The 26,191-nt window shown below is 40.3% G+C and overlaps 1 protein-coding gene across 9 annotated transcripts in view; it reads left to right on the top strand.

The window, feature by feature from the left end:
- BCAS3 (BCAS3 microtubule associated cell migration factor) overlaps positions 1-26,191 on the top strand; it is a 581,826-nt gene that overhangs the window by 356,919 nt on the left and 198,716 nt on the right. Inside the window, exon 24 of one of the 9 annotated variants that reach the window (XM_070478591.1) lies at positions 8,555-9,514. The exons of the other annotated variants lie outside the window; for them this stretch is intronic. Coding sequence (XP_070334692.1) covers positions 8,555-8,580 — 26 coding nt within the window. The 3' untranslated portion in view covers positions 8,581-9,514. Of the gene's footprint in view, positions 1-8,554; positions 9,515-26,191 lie in introns of those variants that run through there. 9 annotated transcript variants of the gene reach the window in all.

Genomic DNA, 26,191 nt, shown 5'->3' with positions numbered 1-26,191 from the left:
ACTTTATTTCCAACACCACCCTAAATCACCCTGTAATTTTTGACAAGTTATATTTAGACTCATCTTTTGCTTTTGCTTATGTATGTTTATTGCATCTATTAAATCTAGGAAAAAAGCAACTCAGTTATAATGGAGACAGAGATGAGTTTGATTTTTGGACTTTCAGGAGTTATTATTTTCTTTTTTTAACTTTTTATTTTATATTGGAATATAGTTGGTTAACAGTGGTACAGTGTTTCAGGTGTACAGAAAAGTGATTCAGTTATACATACACATATATCTATTCTTTTTCAAATTCTTTCACATTTGGTCGTTACATAATACTGAGCAGAGTTCCCTGTGCCATACAGTAGATACTGGTGGTTATCCGTTTTAAATATAGTAGTGTGATGTCAGTCTCCAGTGCCACTTGAGAACTGTAACTGGGAGGTGGTGACAGAAAGTGGTTCATGGTGTAGGAAGGACTGAAGCCTGCACATGTGCTTTGGCACATGTGTGTTTATAGTACTAATGCTTAGATTTCCCCCCTAGGTCGGTTATATTTTGAAAGTACATAGAATATGCATTTCTGCTATATTTAAAATGGATAACCAGCAAGAGTTATGGTTAGTTTTTTATTTACATCTATTTTGCCCTACTGCTGGAGGAGGAAATGGCAACCCACTTCCAGTATTCTTGCCTGGAAAATTCCATGGACAGAGGAAACTGGCCGGGCTACCATCCACGGGGTAGCAAAAGAGTCGGACACAGCTAAGCAACTGAGCATGCCCCCCACGCACGCCTTTTGCCTCAGCATTTACCTCATGTTAATTGCTAGTGGTTGAAGTTTTAAAATCTAGATGCCTTACGTTCTTCACTTGATACTAGCCAAAAGGGCAAGAAGCGTTAGATGTGTTCTCAGAGATTGTACATTATTCTCCTGAGAGTTACAGATAACCTAACCTACAAATTTGGAAGACTTTAAAAAAAAAAAAAGCTTAAAGACTTTTTTTCCCTCTTCCCTATTTCCCAACTTGCTCCTTTTAAGGAAGTGTGATGAAATTAAGGATGTCTGTGATCTGGCCCAAAGAGGTTCACAAACACTGTTTCCATATTTGTGGTTTTGGTGTTTCCTCCTGCACATGTCTGCCTTCTTCAGTTTCTTACTGGGTCAGGAGAGAATTGGCTGCTCTTTTTGGGTAATGTGTGTATATCAAATGGGCTCTGTGGGGGCTTCATCTTTAAGCAGAAACCATGAAGTCCAAGAGTTGGTGAACCAATTAAGAAATTCTCCTTGAAGGATTCCTTGTGTGGATTGCTTATCAGAAAAGATGTAAATGCTATTATTGATGATTTTCTAGATATCAAATATGCAGTAAGTTCAGTGTGATTAAAAGTCACCATGCTTCATGCTCTGAGGGGTACAAAAAAAAAGTGAAAAGGGGATGATCTTTAGAAACTTGGAATTCAGGGGATTAAGATCGAACTCTGGTGACCATAGTTCAAGACAGCTCAAGTCCAAAGAAGAGAAAGACGAACTCTAACTGGGTTGAACAGAGACAGTTGTATGGAGGAAAAAATGGCCACTTGAGCTAAAATTTGAGGAATAGGTAGAATTCTGATGGAAGAAGATTCAGGAAAGGAACTCCTATTGACTAGAAACAAAGGTATCAAGGCAGACACACACTGAGTAGTTTGAGGACAGATTAAAATCTGCTTTGAATATATAGGAAGGGACATATGAAGGGAAGTTTGGAAGCTTCAACTGTCTAGGGAGGTTAGAACCAGACTGTGAAAGGAAAATGCCGGTGAAAGAGTTGGAATAGAGAGCAAGGAATGAAAAGTTTTTGAGGTGGTGAGTGATGCATTTAGGAAGGTTATTCTAGCAGCGGGATTAAATAGATGTGGTAAAGACTAAAGAGAAGTAACCCTGTTAAGTTGTTATCACAGTCAGCCATTTACCTGATAATCATACCAACAGAGGCTTGATTTGTTAAACCACGTAAAAGTTGCTAATCTTCCCCCTCTTTTTTTTCCCCCTGAAAAACTTGCGCTCTGGCATTTGGCCATTTTAGCATAACCTTTGTATAACTTTGGAGTGCAAAAACAGAGAAAAGCATACACTGACTTAAAAAGTCAGCAGAAAACTTCTAGTTTGTGCTTTTTATTAATAGGTAGAGAGTTCTTACATAAGATGTTGATGTCCGTTCTTTTCCTTATTAAATGACTGTATGACATTGGGCACATTATAGATCATAATGTAGTGATTTGATAGTGCATGATTTAAGATACATTTTTGTCCCGATTTGCAAGTGTCCTGACAAATGTTAAGCAAAAAAGCATGCCTCCCCATGCCCTTTGTTCATCTGAGTGATTTTTTTCAAAAGCATGATTCTGAAATGGTTCAGGCCTGAAGCTGAGTGAGAGACCATTGCTGCCACTCCTACTTTCCATCGTGGGTACTGTCACTTCTTGGCTTTGCTGTGGTTCACCTGAGCACAGGTACTGGGCTGGTTCGTTTAGACAAGGCAGCAAGCATTCATCCCCCTCTCTCCTGAGTCCTTACCCTGGTGTATAAATATGACACTCTTCAACCAAAGCTGTTTACATTTGTGTATGAGACATTTGATTTTTAAAGGATCAGCAGTTATAAATAGATTGAAGCACCTTTATTTTCGATTATGTGCTGATGGCAAGTTCCCATTAAACGATTACACTGATACACTTAAGTTCTTAAACGAAGTTTGTTGAGGGTTGTGATTTATAAAAGTGGAGCATTTTTACTCCGTCTCTCCCTTCACTTCCTCCTTCCACTTTGTATGTAACCTCCTGTCGTTACTGATACTTATCACATGTAAGATTCTCTTGCTTAATCCTTTAAATGAGCTACCATTTATTAGCTCTTCTTGGTTAAGCACTCTATACATATTATTTCATTTAATCTTCTCAACAGTTCTATGAGGGAGTTATTATTATCCCAGTCTTTGAGGTGAGGAGGATAGGGACTCAGAGAGGTTAAGTAACTTGCCCAGAGATACAAAGCTAGTAATTGGCAGAGCCAGATTTAAAACCAGATCTGGGACTTTCCTGGTGGTCCTGTGGTTAAGAATCTGCCTTGGAATGCAGGGGACACAAGTTAGATCCTTGGCTGCGAAATGAAAATCCCACATGCCACAGGGCACCTAAGCCTGTGCACAGCAACTTCTGAGCAGCGTACTCCGGAGCCCATGCGCCTCGACAGAAGACCCTGCCTGATGCAGCAAAAATCTCGCGTGCTGCAACTAAGACCCGATGCAGCCAAATAAATAGATATTAAAACAAATTAAAATCTGTTCAATTGAAGCTGATGTGTTAACCACTGTACTTCCTTGACCACTGTCTTCCTTGGTGCCAGAAGATGATGTGGTCCTGTTTTGGTAATGGAAGAACCCTGGTCCAGAGTGGCTCTTTGCCTAAAGGAGCCTTGGCCTTTTAAGAATGGAAGGTAGATGAAGAGCATGAGCCCACACGTAAAACAGAAGTCTCCTGTGTATCTTGAGATGTGCTCTCTATTCAGCTCGGTTCATGTAGTGCCCTGGGTAGTTAGTGTACTAGTAACAATGTCCTCTGGGGAAAGGGAGAGGTTTATCATTAAAAAAAAAAAAAAAATTTTGTGGTGGACGTGAAGGCAGAAAGAGGCATTCTGTGTGGAATAAAGTACTTGAAGGATCTCTGCTTTTTCATGTGCGGTGTCTGATTTGATGACATCTGTAATTTGCCTCAAAATAATACAGGAGGAGAGAAGTGGATGTGGATGGGACTGGATTGGCCATGGTTTTGATGGTTGTTGGGTTGTGTGAAGGATGCTTGGGTTTTATTGTATTTTTCTGTCTATTTTGGTGTATGTTCAAAATCCTCCATAATAAAATGTTTTAAAAATTTTACTTGAAAGCCCTGTTTTCATGATTTTGTAGTGGTTAGATTATGTATATGTTTTCGTATCCAAAAGTGTCTCAGATGTTTTAGTCAAAAACAGTGTTTTTTCCCTAGCATTTGGTCCTTCTTAGAATCTCCTCTGTCTCTTTTTCCGAATATTTGTTAAAAAAAAAAAGAACTCAACTTTTTCAGTGCTAAAGGTGAAGTTAACTGTCAACTGCCTATATGGCTGCAGCATTGGGATAATTTATCTAATTTCTCTTATGGGTAACTTCTCATTGACATTATTTTTGAACTCAAAGACTTGCTTGCATTGTTCTTGTTAGTAAAAAAAAAAAAAAAAATCGCTAGGATGTACTTAGTAATTGGAGTCAGCTGCACTTAAGACTGTTCAGCCAGACTGTTATTTTAGCCTTCACTAGTAGGGTTTTTAACACCAGTTTGACCTTACTTTGAAACATTCTCAAAATACCATACTTTAATATCGATTTATATACTTTTCATACTAAGGCAGGGCAGGGTCCCTGGGGAAAAAAATAATGAAACTCTGACTTCCCACAAATACAAGAATAAAGGTAGATTTTCTGATTTTGTTTTAGAAAGAAAAATGGGTAAGACTGGGTAAAGTTTTCCTTTGGGTAGGGCATAATGTTTACAAATGCATTCTAAGCATACAAGTGACAGAAAGCTCCGACACCTATTATACAGCTCGAATTCCCTTGGCCTATGTGCCTTACAACTGCTAGAGGATGGAGACTGAATCCTCAGTTTATACCCCCAAGCAAATGCTCTATGAATTTGTTTCTGAGTGCTAAATACTAATTTTCCCAGCCTTTATGGCAGTTATACTTTAGGCAAGGAAAGTGCAAATTTTATAAAGTTTGCTGAAAATACCCTCCACGTTTTTGTTCATTCCAGAGGATTCCTTCTTTCTCTTTGCCATAGTCCCTCCTTTCTTAGCCCCTGGTTAACTCCCATCTAGTAGAATGTCAGAGGCAGAGTAAATTTAGGAGTGCAGATATTCTGTTTTAACATGCGTGCCTAGGGTTATAGTATTCTCAGGACTTCAGTGCTTTCTCTGAGGACACGACTATCAGCAGACCCATATAAGGCAGCTGGACTGCCTCCCCTCTCCTCTGAGCCTTCTGCGCATACGTCTAGATACCGTGATAGATCCAGTGCCTGTGAAGACCTGGAACGTTTCAGACAATAACTCAGACTTGTTTTCTTATGCTATATATAGGAATTGAGCAAGTGTTTTATAATGAAATCTCCCTTCAGGCACTCCACATCTCCTGGTGGAGTGATGCAGAACCCTCAGACGCCCAGTAAACAGTGCTTTTCAAGTTTAAAATTCTTTCGGCCACTTTTTTTCTCTGTTACCTTTCTGAAATATTTGGCCCTATATTTTTCATAAAATAATAAAATCTGTGCGAGATTAAAATTTTCTGATGGTTGATCCTCGGTAGCTAAAAAACAGATTCCGTAACAACGCAACATTTCTCTGCAGGTTCTGGAGCTTAAGTACTTGGACTGGTACATTTGCTCTTATTAACCCTTTATTTCCTTGAGTTCTCCAAGTCAACGATTGGAATTGTTTTCAAGTGATGGAGAAAGCTAAAGTTTAAAGATAATCTCATAGTAAGTTGATTTACATCAAAGAATTATTTCATCTAGATTCACGGAAATGATGATGCTGGTGAGATTTCCAGACCACTTTCTCAGTGGCTCTAAACTTGTTTGGCTTACTCCCCCTCAGGTTTAAAAACAGAAAAAAAAAAAAACCCCATAAAAGTGTTTAAATTTTTCTTTCTCTTTCCTTATCAGAAATATTCATTTAGACCATAACAACTGTTAGAACAAGATAACAACTCCAGGCCAGCTGTCAAATGTTTACCATTATCAAAACTCTCCCTGGAGGGAGATGCAACTTTGGCTCGCCTCACCGGCAGTAATTTAATTTTTCCTTCATTCTGACTCGGAAATGGCAGCATTTTTCAAAGCTTCCTCCCACTGATGGCTGAAATTTTCCTTGTGAAATGATTTCCACCAGTCTTGAATCTTTCTTGTTTCTGCCGTCTTCACCTTTGCTGATGGTTCTGCAACTCATCACCAGCTATGCAAACTGACAGTTCACATCCTGGGGCAGCAGCGGGGTCTGGCCTGCAGAAAGGAGCAGCCTGGCCGAATTTACGCTCACAAGATCTCTTAATTCACAAAAGCATTTGCTCTAGTTCCTGTTCTCTGCTGCAGGGGCTAGGGAGAGGGGGTGGGGGTGGGGGGCAGGACCACTGGGAGAATGTGCTGAAGAAAAGAGAGGCTCTCTTCACACTCTACTGAGTACACAGACTTTGGAGATGAAAAACAGACGGAGAGAGGCATTTCCAACCATCTTGCTGATCTGTGGGGGGGGTGGGGGGAGTTCACTGAACTGTACAGCGTAGCACCAGACCCTCGTGTCATTTTACGTTCCTTCTGAAAAATCGCGCTTAAATGTTCAGCACAAATAGCCCTCCCCGTTTGACTGAAGTTGACAAAGAATAGCAAAATTAAAAAGGAAGGAAAAAGCAAAAATATTGCCATGAGAATGACCAGACATCCCTTTGCTCGCTCCCAAGAGTTCTGCCGAATAGGAAAGTCCTCTTAACGAGAGTGGACAGGGGAAGTTTTAGGTTTGAGCTGAACTTCATGTACATGACAGATTTCATTTTTTTGTTTTCCTTCCCTCACAAACTTCAACCCTGGCCACTTGTTTGCAGAAACTGCCAGATCTTCCCTGGCTGCTGCTAAGACACTCCTGGAATTTGAGATTGCCTTTTATCTTCTCCCCGGTAGAGACACGCTTTTGTCCTTTGCTCTGCAACTCCTCGACGACTCTGCAGAGGACTCACTCCTCCCTGCACGGTGCACCCCAGACGGACAGCTGCTGCATTACTGTTCAGAGCACAGGATCACTTATGTGCTGTGAGCCAGTTTGGGTCTGTCTGAAAATTGCTTGTGAACGCAGATTGTTTATAATGACTGACCTCATCGGCCTTTTCCGACCCACTCCCTCCCCGGCTGTCTGAGACAACCTAATCAAGATGGTGGGTTGTTTTCCTGGCTTTGAGTATGGGACTATAATTAAAGTAAAAATGAGAGAATCCTGCACTAGAGAGGCAGCTTTGAATCCTAAGCTTTGTTCTACTATGTTCTTCAGTTTCTTTCCTTGCAACCCACCCTCTTATGGTTACAACCAGTGAAAGAGTGATAACACCATCAAGTTCCTGATTCGGATCCCACTGATTCGGAATGTGTGATGATGTGGAATTGAAATTGATCTGTGAACTGTCTAGAAGTAAAGTTGGTTATGCAAACTGGTATCTTAAATATTTCAGAAAACATTTCTTACTGAAGAAACAAAAGCATGTCCAACACTTGTCCTCATACAGTTAGTTAGTGGTATTCAGCACTCCTAATTACACATGTCTATCAAAGAAGATCGAGTAGACTTCTTCATGTGCGTGCATGCTCAGTTGCGTCTGATTCTTTGTGACCTGGTGGATTGTATCCCACACCAGGCTCCTCTGTCCATGGGATTCTCCAGGCAAGAATACTGGAGTGGGTAGCCATTTCCTCCCCCAGGGGATCTTCACCACCCAGGGATCAAACCCGTGCCTCCTGTAGTTCCTACGTTGGCAGGAACTACCAGTGGCTTCTTTGACCACTGAGCCGCCTGGGAAGCCCCAACAGACTTCTACCTCTTAGCAAGTATTCTTCTTAAGTAGCACTCAGCTGCTTCCTTGAGACTAGCCATTGCCTGAATTAGAGGTATTTTGATAGTCTCAACATGCGAATACATACTTAAGGAGCTTACAAGTTGGTTGGGGATGCAGATACAAGTACTAGGATCATATGTGCTGAATTCCAGAAGAAGCATGATAAGAAAGTATGTGCTTATAGGAGCTTTAGTCAGCAGAGATATTTAGAAAGTTCTGAAGACAGCACCTATACATATATATGCCATTTTCAAAAAGACCTTCCAAATATATGTAAAAATAAACACAGACATTTTCAAAAATTATTTCTAGGACTTGATATTTTCTCTACCCCATAAAATGTTCAGCTGATATTTATGAAACCTCTCACAATTTTGTAGTCAACGGATTTTATTTGGTGTAGTAGTTCTCTTATTGAGTACTTACTGTGTACCAAATATTGTGTCCCAGACACAGTTCCAAATTCTGTTTTAAGCTATTCATGGAGGGTTCAGAAACTCAGACGCTTCAGTGGCCAGGTTTAAGCCGCAGGGGCTGTCTAGGGGCTGTCTATAGCAGATTACCTGCGTTTAAGGCTCTGTTGCTGCTCTGCTCCATGTTGCTGTTGCAGAAATGTGGGCTTGGAGTTGCCAGACCTTCCATTTAGTCGAGAGAGACAGGAAATTCACATTTTTATGGATATTTCCTGATTTTTAAAACAGTATGGGCCAAGTAAAAGTTTGTGACTTGTGCATTATAGACTCAACTCCACTGTTTCCTCACAGCATCCCTCAAGATACGGATAATCAGTTGTATTTGCCCAGTTTCAACACAGCCGATAGGTAGCAAAAGTAGAATTTTACCCTGGGTCTGTCTGACTCCAAAAACTACAGCGCTACTCTTTCCTCTCTTTTCTCCCCTAGATTCTTGGGAATGGTGCTGGGGATAGTTTCGGCAGAAACGCGCTGTTTGGTTAAAGCCAAACCCTTCAGAAAACCGTCACATCGTATAGCACTGTACCGCAGAACGTCATCTTCCAGAGAATAGTGACGTATGACTTTGGGGGTAGTAAATTATAACATGAAGGTATTGGGTGACTAAATTCCAAACAAAAACTCTTATTACCTTTCCTGCAGATTATTTCAACCTCATTCTATTTCTAGAAAAGCTGCACAACTACTCTAAACTGTCTGCAGAGTTCTCTGCTTCACAGAGTGGCAGAAGTATTAGCGGCAGTTTTACAAGGCCTGACCTTGCCAGAGACAGAGAAGAAATCCGTCCTTCTCAGGATCTCCGCAATATTCAAGCACTTTTGTTAAAATTCTGACATGAACTTTGTGGCCTGAAGGAGTTAACACACCTCCACAAACCTGCCTTCAGCTGGTAAGATCAGGCCCGTGATTATTATTATATACAGCTGTAAAAAGCTGGTTACATAGCATAAATTGCATTGAAACACTTAGGCCACAAGATTACTCAAGAAGAATTGTATTGCTTGTTCAGTCATATATTTTGATCTTTATTGCTGGTAGTTTATTCTCCTGAGAGTTGGGGATTAGCCTTGCTTTTAATGTAAAAAGTGTATCTATCAGGGTAAAAATATAAAATGAAAATAGATTTTTAATGGCAACTTTGGTTCTTAGTATTAATTTTACATGCCGTTTTCATTCTGAACTTTTAAACAGTTTGGAGAAACATATGAGAGATTTGTGAACAGGGGCAAGAGAGGGTCAAATGTATCAAATCCTTGGATTCCAGCAAATGTAGGATTTGTGGACGAGCAGAGAAGCACACATGTGTTGGGAATGTAAATTAAAATAAAACCTCACTTTGTGGAGACTTGGGAGAAGCGAACACACCACGTTATGGCGAAATGTCTGAGGCTCGTTCGTCTCCTTAATAAATTAACCAGATATTAAAATAAACATTCGTTTTTATCAGTCTGCATTTTTTCCTCTCTGGATGAAAGTGTTTCAGGAAAAATCATAAAAGAATCTATGGTAGCTCAGAGAGGTTAAACTCAACAGTTGTTTTCTTTGAAGTCCCTGGCCATGAGGTTAATTGCCAAAACTGCTTGTGGAAAAGGTGGTAACAATTTAACAAGACTGTACAACTGCAGAGACTTAGATGAATATCAGGTGTTTGCAGATGGTTTTTTTTCCTCACAGGAAAGGGGGTGGGGAGGAGAGGAACAGAATGAGAAACAGGGGAAGAGAGAGGCCTGAATGAAGTCCCAGCTAAACAGCCAATAATTCTTTGTTTGCTTAGCCAATCATCCTGTAATTGGCCGGGAGGTTAATAGGACTCTATTGATTGGCCGGGAGGAGTGCTTACTGTGGCTATTTTTACTGTATGCTCCCAGACAGAAGGCTGCAATTACTGGAGCTCTCATTCCCACTTTTTAGGGCCTGATTTATGAAACCCGATCAGGTCGCTCTTGGCAGTTTGTGTTTTAAGTGTTGCCTTCTGGGTCTTTGCTGCTTAGGGGTCAGTGTGCTATTTCTCATCATTTATTGTGGTCATTTGAATAGGTAAGCTTCTTTATGACTTATTGAAGGAGGAATACATTAAAAATAATCACTACCACCCACGTGGACTGAAAAGTGGGAACTCACGGGACAAGCTGTGTGATAGAGCCCAACCTGCTCTAGAAATCGAAAATTCTGCCCCCGGCAGAGAGTTCCCTGAAGATGACGAGATAAAGTGCTGCAGTCCTCTCTTTATCTGCCTTCCACTGACAGGTTTCTCAGCTCGCCCTCTTCCTTGGCCTTCCTTGATTACACTTGGATTCGCTTTTGTAGAACTTATAGTAACTGGATTTGCTGGCTACTGTTTTAGAGCTCCGGAAACTGAGGCCACATCCAAATGCCTCGCACCATCCACTCTGTTTCCAGGGCTCCCGACAGGGCCCTTCCGTCCTAACCCATCCTGACCTGGTCCTGACCCGAGCATTACTAATAAGGTACTTACCTCATCGTTTCATTTCTCACTTGCTAAACATGACTATAAATCCTTCCGTTACTCAAGATTTTGGTTTTTCCACCCTCACTCAAACCTTTTGTAGTTCAGCGTTCCCTAGGAACCCATCTAAGGGGAGTAAATCTCTACTGTTGATAAGGCCCTGAGCCACAGACTTGTAGAGAGCCACATCTAGACAACTAGATTTCACCTTCACTGCCAGCTGGTCACTGCAGGCTGCGATGACCGCAGTTACTCCTGCTGCTACTACTGCCTCCTGTTTCTCCTACTTCTTTAATTTTACTACCATTATTAAAACAGACAAAAGTAATGTTAAGGACTCCTGTGGATCCTCGTTTTGCTTCTAAAGATCTCCATCATTTAGCATCCATGTTTGAACGACAGCCGCATTCTGGGCACCCTTGCAAGTCCTGTGGATACTGGGGTGATGACAGTAGACCACAGCTTTCCATCCTGATCTCGCTCCCCCAAACATGGCAAACATTGCTACCACCACCCAGCAAACCTTCTGTAGGACGTGTGACGAGCAGCAGCCCCGCAGAGTGACCCAGAATGAGAAGGGCAAGGGTCCTTTCCCTCCTGTGGGCAGCAGCATTGTGACAGGAGGCAGAGGCCATGGCAGAGAGTCAGACACCACTTAGCGACTAAACAAGAAGAAGCTAAGGTGGGCAGACTAGGTTATCCCCTCCTTGAACTGGGAGGAGATACAAGAGAGAATCAAGGGATCCAGTTCAGAATTTCATGTTTCATTTTATTATGAAGAGCGCAAGATCTTGAGATTATGGGTTTTTTTTTTAAAGACCACTACTATCCCAATACTGTGGGGCTTTCCTGGTGGCTTAGTGGTAAAGAACCTGCCTGCCATTGCAGGAGACACGTGTTTGATTCCTGGGTTGGGACGATTCCCTGGAGGAGGAAATGGCAACCCACTCCAGTATTCTTGCCTGGGAAATCCCATGGACAGAGGAACCTGGTGGGCTATAGCCCACGGGGTCGTCAAAGAGTCGGACACCACTTAGCGACTAAAGAACAACATCCCAAGACTGCAGATTCCTGGTCATTTTCCTTTTGGAGGGTAAGAGGTGCCCTGGAGCTTGGTGGGTGCACCTCCCTCTATGAGGTGGTGAAGGATAGGATGGCCCCACCTGTAGCAGAGAAGCTACCGACAGCCTCCCAGAGATGTTTTTTCTATCACTGAACCACCTGCTACTGAATTTTCTTACTCATCATATCTTGACATTGCAGGTGATAGTGCCTTTCCTTTGTCCTTTTTAAAAATTTTTCTTCTATCATCTTACTCTCACAATTCTTCTAATCCTCCTGACTTCACTCGAGCTCAAAAGAGCCTTGATAGTTTTCTGCCCTGCTTGTCAGTTGTCTGTAGAACTCTGTCTTCCTGTTCCTACTGCAAATAAGAGTGGCCCTTTCCTGTCATGCCCCCTCATACCTCACTTTAGAAGTTTGTTCTGATTAGGATTTCATCTTTTGTGAGTTTTTTTCAACTATTCTATGTTGTTACCATAATATCATGAGGTAGAAGAGCGTTCATCTGAGTGAGTGTTCACACAGTGCTCTCAGTGTGACTATTTCTTGTGTAACTTCTCCTAATGGACTTGGTGGCTGATATTTTAGAGTTAAGGCAACGGAGCCCATGTTCAAGGGAAGCAAAATGTTAGTGGCTAAATATCCCATAGGGTAGTCTGCTACCAATTCCACTAAAGTTTAAGGATATCGCTCCTACCTCCCCCCCTGCTTCATATCTAGGCAAAATTATATTTTCTCTCCGTTTTCTTGCTGTGTTACACTTTTAAGCATGACTCTCGTAGGGAAAGAAATGACTTAATGTGCTTAAAAGATCTGACCTCACCAGCCTGCCCCCCCCCCCCATTGTAATGTGACAGCTCTTATTTTCTTAAATTTGGAATTCATAAGAGAAAGTACTTGGTACTTTTAGACAGACCACATGTTCTTTATCCTTTGCTTTTACCATAATCCTGAAATCTCAGAGTCCCAGTGAAAGGTCCCTGAAATGCATTCTCTGCACCTTTAGAATCCTTGTACTGGCTTTTCTTTCTTTTTTTGCTAAACTTCGCTATTTAACTTCATTATCAACTTTAATATCAGAACTCAGTAGCATTTATAAGATTCTTTAGTAACATGGTGATGCCTCAACTCTTATCTTTCTATTTGTGGGTAGAGTCTGCTACTGTTTGTTCCAAAGGAATTGACACACCAACAGCAAATATTTCAGAACAATCCATGAGCTGGCACTCGCCAGTTTAAAGATCTCATCATTTAAGTATCCCTTTGCTGGTGATAAAGGAATTATGAGAAAGGAGAATAAACAGATCCATTCTTTTAAAGAATGGAAGCAAGGGCTGAGTAAGTAAGCTTGGTGATCATTCCCTGGAACCACTTGGTTCCCTCGAAGGACCTTTGTCTGAAGATGTTTGCCACACGGCCTGCCCTCTGTTTTGTTTCCTTTTGAGCCAGCCATCTCTTTTGCTGGATAAGCATGTGTGAAAAGGGAAGGGAGGGTGGGAAGGAAGGAAAGAAGGTAGAGAAAAAAGGATTGAGGGAAGGAGAAAGGAAGGGGAGGAATAAAACCCATGTAGTAAAGCAGAGATTTTGAACTGAGTGTTGGGAACAAATGCAATATTTGGAGATAGAACTATTTATAAAACTTTGGGCACTGACTCAGCCATGACACATTCACCTTTTTGGGAAAGCTCAGGGAGATTTTTTGGCAAAACTCTTTCATTTTGTTTTCATAGTTCTGATATAAAACTGCCACCATAGGTTTTTTACATTCTTGAGAACAAAAACATGACTTTATTGGTTAATCACCAGAATATTTATTATTTAATGAGTTTAACATAAAAAGGGACAAAATCTATTGTGAATGAAGTTACTGGCACGAAATACAGTTTTATTTTTAAAATGTAAACTTTAAGTGTTCTTTTGATTAAATGCAACTGTTTCTTTGGCTTTTTTTTTTTTTTTTGGCTTACAAAAGGCAAAAGAAATCATTTCAGAAATGTGTTCCTGTCTGCAGTTTTCCTTGAAATTGTCTTTCGAATATAGAAAAGTGACCAGTGCTCAATACACAGAATTTGTAATGAGACCTTTCAGGCTCAGGCATCATGGCAGGTCTCTACATGGTTTTCTCATGTGAGATGACCTCAACAAACTCAATTTTGCTGTGTAATGGAAAAGAAAAAACCATGAGATACTTACATATCATAAAAATCTTCTCCATCCTAGAGCATAGATTAAAGAAATTTTAATAGGGAGTAAGAAAATTGATAAGCATAATCTGATATGAATTTCTGTGAATGTTATCAGAGGCAAGTAGTAGCAGGTCAACTAAATTGGTATCATTATAGGAGAACTTGAACTTAAATATCTCCTGAGGCTTTGGTGGCATCATTAAGGATGTGTGCTTTATTCTTTGCGATACATTGTTTTTATCAAGAGAAATGAGCATTTTGTGTTCAGAAATGGATAATTCACACATCTTGTTCTTCTCTATTTAATCAAACTTAAATTACAGTTTGAGTGGTGGCAAAAAAAAAAAGCCCCAGGAAAAAGTGTATTATTTAACTTGAATTTTAATTTAGATGTGTCACCCAGTGCTGAGGTTTTACATCTGTCTAGGGGCACACGCTGCCGGTATTTGTCAATAAGCAAAAGAAAAACACTGGCTTTCAGATAATAGGCATTTGGTGAACTGGCGACAGTCATGCTAGCGAGAATGCTCAAATGACTTCAGCTCTTTCTAGCTTCATTATGTCAGGCTGGCAGATCACATGTGGCATTATGGAAATCAGCAAATGAAAACCATATTGATCAGCACTGAGAACAAATGTAAAAAAGGTGGTCTCGAGGAGGAGCTGAGGCGAAGAATGCTTTCCTGGTCAACCTGATAGGCTCTTGTTAAGGCCTTTTAATCATTTATTAACGTAACCCTCCTCCTTCCCTTTCCACTCAGATTACCTCAGCCACACAGCATCCTGCTCCATTTACCTTTTAATGTTTCCTTTATTTAATTTATTTTTAAGCTCTAAGTTATACTCTTATTTCAGAATTGAGTTTTACTTTTCATGGGATTGTTTTAAGTGACTTAAATGACTTTTCCCAACAAGCTCACCAGGCATTCAAAGGAAGAAAAAGCCTTTGCTGAGATTCACCTATCAGCAAATAATTTACTTGGTATGCACCACAACCAAAAGCAGAGAGACAGAGAGAGAGACAGTCAGCCAGACACATTAAAAAAAGAGAGAGAGAGAGAGTGCGCACAATCTGAGTTGTTCCTAAGCCTGATTCTCTGGTTAAGATTTGAGTCAATGTTCCAATTTTAAAGTTTTTGTTGTTTGTTTTCTTTTTTCCCAGAGTTTGGAATTTAGCTTGGTATAATTACTTCAAGCCTAAAACTGAAATCTCAGTCTTCTTTCCTTTCCTTCTCTACCCTGTGACTGAAGTAGGAGGCTGGAGTTGTCATTCATCTTGTTACTTTGGGAGGAAAAATGGAAGTAATATTGGGTCTGTGTAAATGAGAGACGGAAATGCACGTCTGGGGTTTGTGGAGGGTTCTGTTTGCCTTGAGTTTCCTCACTGAAGACACTTCTTGGGTTTGCAGGCTTTGCTGTTTTCCTAAATCACATTCAAACCTAGGTTTGACCAGCCTGTCTTTCCCCACCTCTTCCCTCCCTCCCTCTCTCATCCCCTCCAGTCCTGACCTCCCCTGACATTTTTATGTGCAGGTTCATCATTTAGTAAGAAATTTCAAAGGTGTTTTCTCATATGGAACTGTGTCCTTTTGTGGTTGATGAGTAACCTGTGGATGTGATCCTTTGGAATACTAATCGGCATATGACAATAGTTGTTTCTATCCCACTTTGGGGCATAAATCACTCCTAAACAAGACTGATGCACAAAAGAAATGCGGAATATAAATATAATTTAATGCCCTGAAACTGATGTGTTCAAACCAACTCTGTGATGGACTCTTTTTAAGAGTTATTTAGCTAATTGACAAAACTGAATGTCTTCTGTTTTTTTTTTCCTTTTGAAGACACCTTAAAAAAAAACCAAAAACGACCAACAGACTCTTTAACATTGAACAATTGAGGTATCACTTTCCTGTAAATGTAACTTTGAATTCTAAGATGTCTATTCATTAAAAATGTGTTTCATCCCTGGGTGGTGTGGGTGATCAGATCATTGAACTTTCTCTGTGTCCTGGACTTCTTGTGTGTGGCCATTTGGGCATCGTTCTTTTTATCTTTGCTTTCCCATGTTTCCTTTACTTGTCTTGGCATTTTGAGGGAGTATCTCTGATTGATTTGGATATCAAAAGATGTGCCATATGTAGACCTAATTTATCTAAATAGAATCAGAAATTTTATTTTATTTTGGTGGTCCCCTGGGACTCCAAAGATGTATTCAAATAATGGATTTGAAAAATCCATGTATAAAATCTATTTTATGTTTTCTTCTTGCATACTCATTGATTCCTAAGTGCTTTTCCTCGTAGACTCACATTACTGTCCCACGTTCCTCTCTGGGCTTTACATCAAATAGTGGAGGAATTACAGCAGGAGTGCTATCTGGGGAAGAGTTACTCCCCTTGTTTGTTGCAGAAGAGCAGAACATTAAACAGTGAGTGGACTATGCAGAAACCTCTCCCTCTCCGGATCTTCTTTTTTTCCCTCTGCCTCCCTCCCTTCCTCTTTTTTTTCCACTGTTCCCTCTCCTTCTCTTCCTCCCTTTCTCTCTCTCCCCATTCCCAATGGGAGTGTTGTTTATAGAGCATTATAATTTATAACTGAAGAGAGTGGATTTAATTTCAGTGGAGAGGCTCGCCAGCAGGGCGCCAGCCTGCAATCATATGAATCAGCAAGCTGCAAACTCTATTGAATGGAAAGTATTATCGCTGGCCACAAACGGACACTGTTTCTCCTAAACAACTCCCTTGGTGCAGGAAGACCTTGTCTTCATTCATCTATTTTACATATCTACTTCTGTTTTAATTTTGCCATTTCCTAAAAGTGTTCTCTTTAGATTGCAACTTTTCTCTACCTTATTTCCTGACCCAACATTGGAAACTGCTATTGTATATTTCTGGCTGATTTGATATTTCTTCTATCTCCATCCTTACCATGTATGGCTTTAGTTTTCCCTTCCCGTCTCCTTCCTGCATACACGTCTTTTTTTTGTTTGTTTTAATGGGAGCTGTTAAAAATGCAAACAAGACTGTGATGAACCATTAGCATTAATATTGTAAAGTGCTTGTCAATTTCATTCACCTAAAATTTTATTTAATCATGGATATTTAGCTTATACTCAGATATTTTTTTATACATGGGAAGATTTATTTTCTTGTTCTTCAAACGTCTGGGAGGTGATTTCTTATTCTTTATATGACCCATCAAAGCTCTTGTAGTGTTAGTACCTGCACCTTTATGCCAAGTTTTTTTTTAAGTGTTTCGGTCATTTTTCAGAGTGCTAGAATATGTGCATGACTTTTTGTGGTTGGTGTTTGTTTTACTCCAACATCGGCTGCTTCCATGTAATTAGGCTAAATCTCTGAGTCATTTTGAAAAATCAAGTTAGACCTACAAGTCTGGTACCTTTTTCAACATTATTTTACTAAATTCATATATTGTAATTGTTGGTAATTTTGGTGTTGAATCTTTAGCTGAGATGAAGCAAATTGCATTAATATTGCATCATATATCAGGCTGTCTTCATCCAGACTTTAGAATAATTTCAACATTCATGTCCTAACAATGAAATTCAGGTTGCACTAATAGCATGATTCTGGTATTTGCTTTAAAGAGAGAGAGGAACAGTACATGAGGTCATAAGGAAGCTGCTGTAAAGGAATTTTATTCAGACATCAGTGGGAAAACCAGACTAGTCCGACTGCATTTGTGTCAAATACAGGTCTTATCTATTGATAAAATGCTAACAAATGCACAAGTTGCCAAGTAATGAAAATGCTAAAAGCTCAGAAAATTGATATGAAGTTCACATGTTCTACTGTCAGAAATGTATTTATTTTCTTACTGGTATAAAGGAGAGAAATTATTTATATACCAGCTTGCATATTTTCTTGACTCAGTATAACATCAACAATTCAAATATATGTACATAATTTTTCTCATTTAAAGGACAAACTTATGAATCCATATGTATTCATAAAATTTATCCTTTAAAGCCTGAGAAGAGAGTTATAGTCCTCACTGTCTCAGCTAGAATTTTTTTTTTTTGCCTTTGATTACTCTATAAGAATTACACATAGAAACAGAAAATCAATATGTCTACTTCTGCTTATTTTCAAAATTGAACATTGCTCTGTATTAATTTCAGAGAAGGTATACCCAGCGTCAGCTGAGAGAGGTGCCGTTTGGTTTAGTTTTAGATTCCTTGTGGTGATAGTTGTCACCTCTAACAGCAATGAACTATCAAGAAAAGTGAGATTTCTTATCAGTCAGTTTTTATTCCGAGAAGTAGTATGTGAAACGAGGAAGAAAACTGTGGATCACTGGTGAATGCGTTTCTAACCCCTTTTATTCCTGACTTAAAATCACATAACCTGACTCATGATATGTGTATTTTTATTGAATTAAGATTAGAAAAGGTCCAGGCAGCTCCATAATGAATATCTTTATACAGAGATCTTGTGCATTTTTTAACATCTTCAAGGAGGTGGGAGGGCTACAGTGAAGCGCAAACATTTGGATAAGGTTGAAATGAGTCAACAGTAGTGAAAAGGCCCTTGGCTTCATCAGTTTCTTTTCAGAGTCAGGGAAAGGGAGGGTCTTTGTCTTTTCACTTGAGTCTCGTGGGTTTAGTTATTCTGTCTTGTTTGTTGTATTTTTACTGAAAAGACGCCCTCCTCTCTACCTGTAATGTATTGTAAGGTTCCAGACAAACATGGTATAGTCGTGTTTTATTCTGATTAATTCCTACCTTTAAAAAAGCCCTTTCTATCATAAGGGCTCTCAAAACCCAATCCTAGAACAGAAAAATTCTGTGTGCCTGTATATTACATGCAAAGGATTTGTTTCTGTAAATTAGTGCCCACAGTCAAATTGATTCCTTTGAGAATTTTCTGCAGTTGAAGTCAAAGAAGAACAAATGCGGTAGTTATGATTCAAATAAAATATTTATTGACAGATCATCTATAAATACCTTTGCCCAAAATGCTTGTATGCTACTAGAATCAAAAATAGAAATGAAGTGCAGGAAAGTACAGCTCACTGAAAGTTTGTTTTTTATGGTCTAAAGTAGAGTTGTTGTTTGGGTTTGTTTTGTTTTGCACAGTTATTGCACATTATAGTGACCTGACTTCTTAACACATAATCTGATTTCTTGATCAGAAAACCTTTATAAAGTATGCTGAGTGGATTTTTTTCAATTGTTATACTAGGTGACCTTGTAGAAGTCCCTGCTCTGGTCATACAGGAAATATGTGGCATTTACGTAATTGCTGTTCGTTTCCTTGATTGTTCCTATCCAAAGTTTCCATGCGTCGCTTTAATAAAGCGCGCTCAGGCATCGGGGCCGACAGCTCTGTTTCCCCCTCCCTGTAACTCAGCTTCTGGACCGTGTGCTTGGCCGACTTAGCAAAGCTTAGAAGTCAGCTGCATCTGTGTGAGCCAGCTCTGCTTTGACTGGGAGCAATCGAGAACACCATTTGTTTTCTTTTCTAAATATCACAAAAGTTTTATTTTCCATTCACCAGGGCTTTTTTATTTTTTCCTGCTTTGGGCTAAGGGTGTACCAATTTTCCTAGCATCTATATACACTTCCAAAATGTAAAAAAGGTCGTGGCCTTATTACTGATTGTAGTGGATAGTGCTGCTGTCGCACTCGCTGAAACTGTGACCTTGGTTGGGGGACAGAGAAAGGCCCTTCTGGAGGCTGCTTTCCTCACTTTTTGGAGCTTTGATGTATCTCTGCAACTGATAGAAATGTAGAGGGGTGTTCAGGGAGAGGCAGCTGGCTGGCAGCATCAGATTAAAATATTTCTGACCCACAAAAGTAACCAAATGCCCATATTTCTTCATTTAACATAATTAATACCTTGTATTTCCAATGACTTTGATAAAGTGGCCTTCCTCCTCCCACACCCTCCCCCTCCCCTCTCTCAACTTTGGGAAGACTGCAAGAGATCTGTAGCTGAAACACTCTGTAGATGATGAAGGATAGCGTGTCTTAAAAAAAAAAACTAACATCAAAAGTCTCAATTAGGTTGCTGCCTAGCAGGAAGCTTATAACCACATTAAAATAGAAAAGTTATTTCATTTTTAGTATACTGTATTTCAGCAGTAAGGGTTGCAATGGAAAAGCACTATGAAACACTTTGGTTTGGCTGCCAAGTAAATCCGCATTTTGTTATAAATGTGTAATTATAGGAAATATATGAAAAGAAAAGTGTTAAGCATTTCTTATCAAATACTGGTAAAGAGGAGTTTGATGCCTTTGGAATTTAGGAAAAACCTGGGATGGATTTTGGTCCTGTTACAAGGCCTGCTTGTTGCATTTAATTTAAAGCAGTTGTTCTTGTATCATTATCCCAGAGCCCACGGCTTTTCAGTACTTTACAAGACAGAGACGGTGCCACCAAATGTGCCTACGGGTTTAAGCGATATTTGATCAATCACGTGATTTTATCAGTGAATTTTTCTTTTCGTGCCTTCTGCACCTCAGCATACACATTTTAGAGTGAAAACACAGACAATGTATTTATTTTAAACAATCTGGCAGTGGTTGAGCCAGCCATCTGGAAAGGTGATGTCAGCCAAGGGCAAGGGTGGTTGCTGGTTGAGGGTAGTCATCTGTCCCTTCCCCTGCAACACACACACACCAGCCTCCGCAAATCCAGTTTCATGGTGCCTGAGTTACTGTTTGGTTGGTTGAACTCATTCTCCTCAGCTGATATTTAACTAGTAGTTTGTACTGGAAGAGTATCACTACTGCTTTCCCTGGCCTTCACAGACACGATGGCTGGACAAAGATGAGCAGCCCTGATCTGCTATGATGGACAGAATTCAATTATATTACTCCCTCTCAGAAAGGAAAAAAAGCACACATTTAATGCCATAGCTAAATTGGATTCCTTCTACTAAGAAATCCTAAATTTGTGCTTAATAGCCAGATAAATGTAGAGCTGATTTACATTTACAGGCTGATTGTAGATTTGGTTCATTGAATATAAAATTTGGTCAGTATGTAGATGGTTTTACTCCCCCAAATGATATGTATGTATCTGGTCCTGCAGTGTTTTTTTCTTAAGTAAAAATTGAAGACCTCTCTTTGGAAAATATCTTGGGTAAATAAACTTGACAGTGACTGCTATGTGTGTGGAGCTGCCGCTGTTACAGGAACATGTATGGTTCAGGAAGATTTTGGTCCTCTATGGGATGGGAGTAAGTGAGGGTCACTCCGTGAGGGAGGGCTTGCGATAGATAGAACTGTGCAAGTGTTCCTGACACCTGGGTGTTTTTGTTTTGTTTTGTTTTTTTCTTAATTCCCAACAGAGAGATGTTTCAAATGTATTTGCCTCCACAGAAAGAAAATTTTCTGCTATTGCGTGGTTCCAGGGAAAGGACAGGTATGCACACTGTATTTTATCTGGAGATGTCCTGAGAGAATCCCTCACTGCCGTTTTCCATGCTACAGTCTGTTATACAGCAGCAAGACCAAGATGATCCCAGTAATAAACCTTATTGGTATGGTTCACTGATTTTTTTGGACTCTGCATTTATTTCAGCAGACTTCTCTGATAGCATTTTGCAGTTTTCAGCTTTTTGTTGAAAACAAAAATAATAAGTAAACCAGTTGAGGGCTACACTTCTTTCTCTGAAACTGATTCCCTTAGTGCCCTCCATGGGGGAGGAACTGGCTCTCTAGCCAAGGCGGAGGGGCCACCCCGACGGAATGTGAGAGGAGGGAGTTATTTACATGCTTAAAGTCTTATTATTTGAGACGTTCAAGAGGATCAACATGGTATGCAGATTTTTTCCTTATACATATCTTGTTCAGGTTGTAAAATAGGTCTGTGAGTTTGGTCTTACTCTGTGAAAGGTCAGGGCAAGGTTTTATTCACATTGAACACATTTTGGTTTGAGCACCTTTTGTGTAGTGCAGTAGTGAATACTTAGAATGAGTTTGCCACCAGAGTAGATGATGGTGTATCTATTAAAAGTGAAGCAGTGCAACACACATGATAAATATTATTGAACAGGACATTTCTTCTACACTAAAATGTAGGGGGTCAACGTTTCTCAACTCTAAAGAATCAGGATGGTTTCTTTTAACACTTGACCATAAGATGTTTTATGCTTGAAGGAATAATGACAGTATATTGTTCCAATGCAGAGTCACTCAGATTCTTTAGTAGTTTATTATTTTAAGTAAAATATTTTTTTATTTTAATTAAGATTTATTATTTATTTTTTGCTGCACTGGGTCTTTGTTGCTGCAGGGGCTACTTTCTAGGTGCGGTAGTGGGCTTCTCATTGTTGCAGAGCACAGGCTTTAGTAGTTGTGGCTCATAGGCTTCGTTGTTCTGTAGCATATGGAGTCTTCCCATACCAGGGATTGAACCTATGTCCCCTGCACTTATTGGCAAGCAGATTCTTGAACACTGGACCATCAGGGAAGTCCTCTTTAGTAATTTAAAGTTTTCATCCCAGAGTCTTTCTGGAATATAGTTTAAGGAGTGGTCATATTCCATTTATCCAGTAGTCAGAGAAATAAAACTCAAGTAAACCAAAGACTTAACCGAAGTGATCCTATTTCAGTTAGTCACTGAAATCAATGATAAAGACATGACTGTTTTGGGGGGGGTGATGGAGTTGTTGATATTGGAAAATTTCTAAAACCCATGAGAGAAAGAAAGCACTCACAGTGCCATGGAATCATGTATAGAGCAATTCTGCAACAGTGGCAAGATACTGAACTGTCTTCTGAATCAGCAAAGAAATGTTAAATTATGTCTGATGTAGTTTTTATATTAAACTTGGTTCATAATTTTCTAGGTCCTTATAAGCTAGTATCTTACTGATAGTATATGATAGGTATGATGCCTCTTCATTGATAAGAATGTTCTCTTAACCCCAGCGTGGAATTTCCTGGTTAGACCGCTCTGCTGGTCTGTTGGGAGGAGGCCGGACCAGACAGACCCCACAGGGACACTCAGACTGGAGGGTCCTGAAGCACCTAGGCGTCGTCCAGGAAGCAGAGCGCCGAGGGGCCTCCTGGGACAGCACACGGTGGCAGCCTCTACCTGTGCGAACCTAACTCCCTTCAGTACCCTGTCTCTGAGTGTCTTCAGTTATCCGACATGTCCCAAAGGAAGCCTTGTTAGGGCCCAGAGTGCTAAGACTTTTCTCTCAGAGGGAGTCCCAGGATGCGAAGGAATTAAGGTAAACCCACCTAGCGCCCAGATGCTGTCTAGAGTATAGGGACCTTGCTGCCCACCATGGTTTAGCTTGGCCACACCTACTTCCAGAGCGTCAAGCACTCGGCATTGTGTGATTTTGTAAAAACCATTCTAAGTTCTAGAGGACTCTTTACTTACATAGTTTACATTTCCTTTTTAAAGATAATTTTTATTGGGTATAGTTTATTTCCAGTATTGTGTTAGTTTCAGATGTATAGCAAAGTGAATCAGTTATACGTACATCCACTCTTTTTTGAGCATTTTACCCCATAGAGATCATCACAGACTATGGAGGAGAGTTCCCTGTGCTATACAGTAGGTTACTATTAGTCATCTATCTTATATATATGGGCTTCCCAGATGGCACAGTGGTAGGAATCCCCCTGCACATGCAGGAGACATGGGCTCGATCCCTGGGTCAAGAAGATCCGCTGGAGTAGGAAATGGCTACCCACTCCAGTATTCCTGCCTGGAAAATTCCACAGACAGAGGAGCCTGGTGAGCTACTGTCCATAGGGTCACAAAGGATTGGACATGACTAAGCGACTAAGCATGCCCACATATACTTAGATTTTCTTGATTCTTTCTTTTCTTTTTTTTAAAATTGTAGTTGACGTGCAGTGATATATAGCAAAGTGATTCAGTTATTCATATGCATATATATCTATATCCTTTTTCAGATTCTTTTCCGTCATAGGTTATTGTAATACTTCCCTGTGCTGTCATGTAGGTCCTTGTTGATCTGTTTTATATATAGTAGTCTGTCTGTTAATCCCCAGTTCCTAACTGATCCCTTCCCCTCTTTCCCCTTTGGTAACTGTAAGTTTGTTTTCTGTGTCTGTGAGCGTGCCTCTGTTTTGTAAATAAGTTCATTTGTATCACTTTTTAAGATGCCACATATAAGTGACATCATAAGGTCTTTGTCTTTCTCTTTCTGACTTGCTTCACTTAGTGTGGTCATCCCTAGGTCCATCAATGTTGCTGCTCGATTCTTGAATGGACTCAGGCAGCAGTTGTTATTTTATATTTTATACATGAGCAAAATGAGACTTAGAGATGTTACTTAATATCAGCACAGTTACCAAGTACTAGAGCTGGAATCAAGGTAAGGTCCTGTAAATCCAGATACTACCACCATGGGAGCTGCCTGATTCTTTGTGATGGTAATGATCATTGCTAAAGTAGATAATTGCTGCTTGGACTTAACAATGAACAAAGGAAACCAAGTTTCATGACAAGTCTTTCCCTCGTATCTGCTAGTTAGGGAGATGCCCCTGCTCAGTTCCTTTTCATCCTTGCAAAACAAAACACCTTTCCCGGGAGCTTCTTTTGTCGGGTTATGGCTAGATGGCATCACTGATGCAGTGGACATGAACTTGGGCAAACTCAGGAGATGGTGAGGGACAGGGAGGCCTGGTGTGCCGCAGTCCATGGGGTCGCAAAGAGTCGGACACGACTGTGCGACTGAACAACAGCAAGCAAAGAGCCTTGATTTCCTTCCTGGCCTGTTTTTGTCCTGTAAAGAAGCTCCTGTAACTGACGGCTTCAGTCTTCCTTCCCAGTTCCTTCCAGTTAAAAGGCAACTTGCAACAGAGCCTCCAAACACTAGGTGACAGCCCTCTGAGCATTTTCTTACAGAATCGATTCATTTTATGAAATAGGTTAGTATTTATTGAATGCTCTCTGTGTCTTTCTGTTATTAGCAGTGTGGGAGACAAGAAAACTGTGTGCCTTTCTCAATTCAAGGAGCTATGGTTGGGAAAGATGAGACATAAATGCATTTGAATTACTTAAAAGATGACGAAATACCACAAGGCATTCTGTGATCAATTGCAAAATTAATGGTATAGATAGTAAATGCTTTGAGTTCAGGGAAGAGAGGATCATCATCTTAGAATGTGTAATCCTGCCACCTTAAGAGAAGGTAGAACTCAGCAAGATTAATATACAGGCATAAATTTATACAGCACACTATTGTCATATCTGGACTTCAAATTCAGATCTCTTCATGGCAAGTCTCTTGCCAAAACTACCCTCTGTCCCAGTTGTATAATCCGTTGGATTTTTGAGAGAGAAATGAAACCTCATCATCAGTATTTTGAAGTTTCTGACATGTTGCAGTAGGTATCTACCCAGCACTCTGGGCTTCCCTGGTGGCTCAGTGGTAAAGAACCCGCTTGCTAATGGAGAAGATGCAGGTTCAATCCCTGGGTCAGGAGGATCCCCTGGAGAAGGAAATGGCCCACCCACTCCGTATTGTTGCCTGGGAAACCCCACAGACAGAGGAACCTGGCGGGCTACAGTCCATGGGGTCACAAAAGAGTCAGACAACTTAGCAACTAAACAACAACCACAACAAATCCAGCAGTCTTCCATGTCCTGGGCATGAGGTACTAGATACTATGAAAAATGATCCTTAAGTTTACGATCTACTGGGATAGAAATATGTATAGTTAACTGGACTATAAGCTGAACTTAAGTAAGTGCCACAGAAGAGCCTTCAATGAATATAATGCTGTGGGTGCCCAGTGGTGGGGGAAGAAATTGGGTTTCTGAGGACTAGTGTTTCCCTGGTGGCTCAGATGGTAAAGAATCTGCCTGCAGTGACCCAGGTTCGATCCCTGGGTTGGGAAGATTCCCTGGAGAAGGGAACAACCCAGTATTCTTGCCTGGAGAAGTCCATGAACAGGTGAGCCTGGCAGGCTACAGTCCATGGGGTCACAGAGAGTCGGACATGACTGAGTGACTAACATCATCCTCGTAGGGTTTCTTGTAGGGGGTGTGTTTGAACATATAGCAGTATTTGGAAGGGCACTCCATGTAAGGGGAAGTGGCTATGGTTTGTTCTCTGTTTTTAGTGCTTTTACAATTAGTTGCTATTTTCCTTTATTCTCCTCTGTTCCCTTATCTCATCTCTGTTCCCCATGCCTGTTTTTCACCATTGTGGCCACTTCTGCATGGGGTTTTACCTTGCTGCTAAAACGTACTTTGTAATATTTGCACCAACTGTAGGTTTGTTTTCTTTTCTCTCTGGTATAACATGACACTGCCTGTCTCTTAATTCTAGAAGTAATTTGATTTTCCCATTGGTTTTTATCATTCATTGGAAACAACTGAAATTTAT

Source organism: Odocoileus virginianus, chromosome 17 (assembly GCF_023699985.2).
Source record: "Odocoileus virginianus isolate 20LAN1187 ecotype Illinois chromosome 17, Ovbor_1.2, whole genome shotgun sequence".
Taxonomy (NCBI): Eukaryota; Metazoa; Chordata; class Mammalia; order Artiodactyla; family Cervidae; genus Odocoileus; species Odocoileus virginianus.
This window is presented reverse-complemented; position numbering and strand designations above follow the sequence as displayed.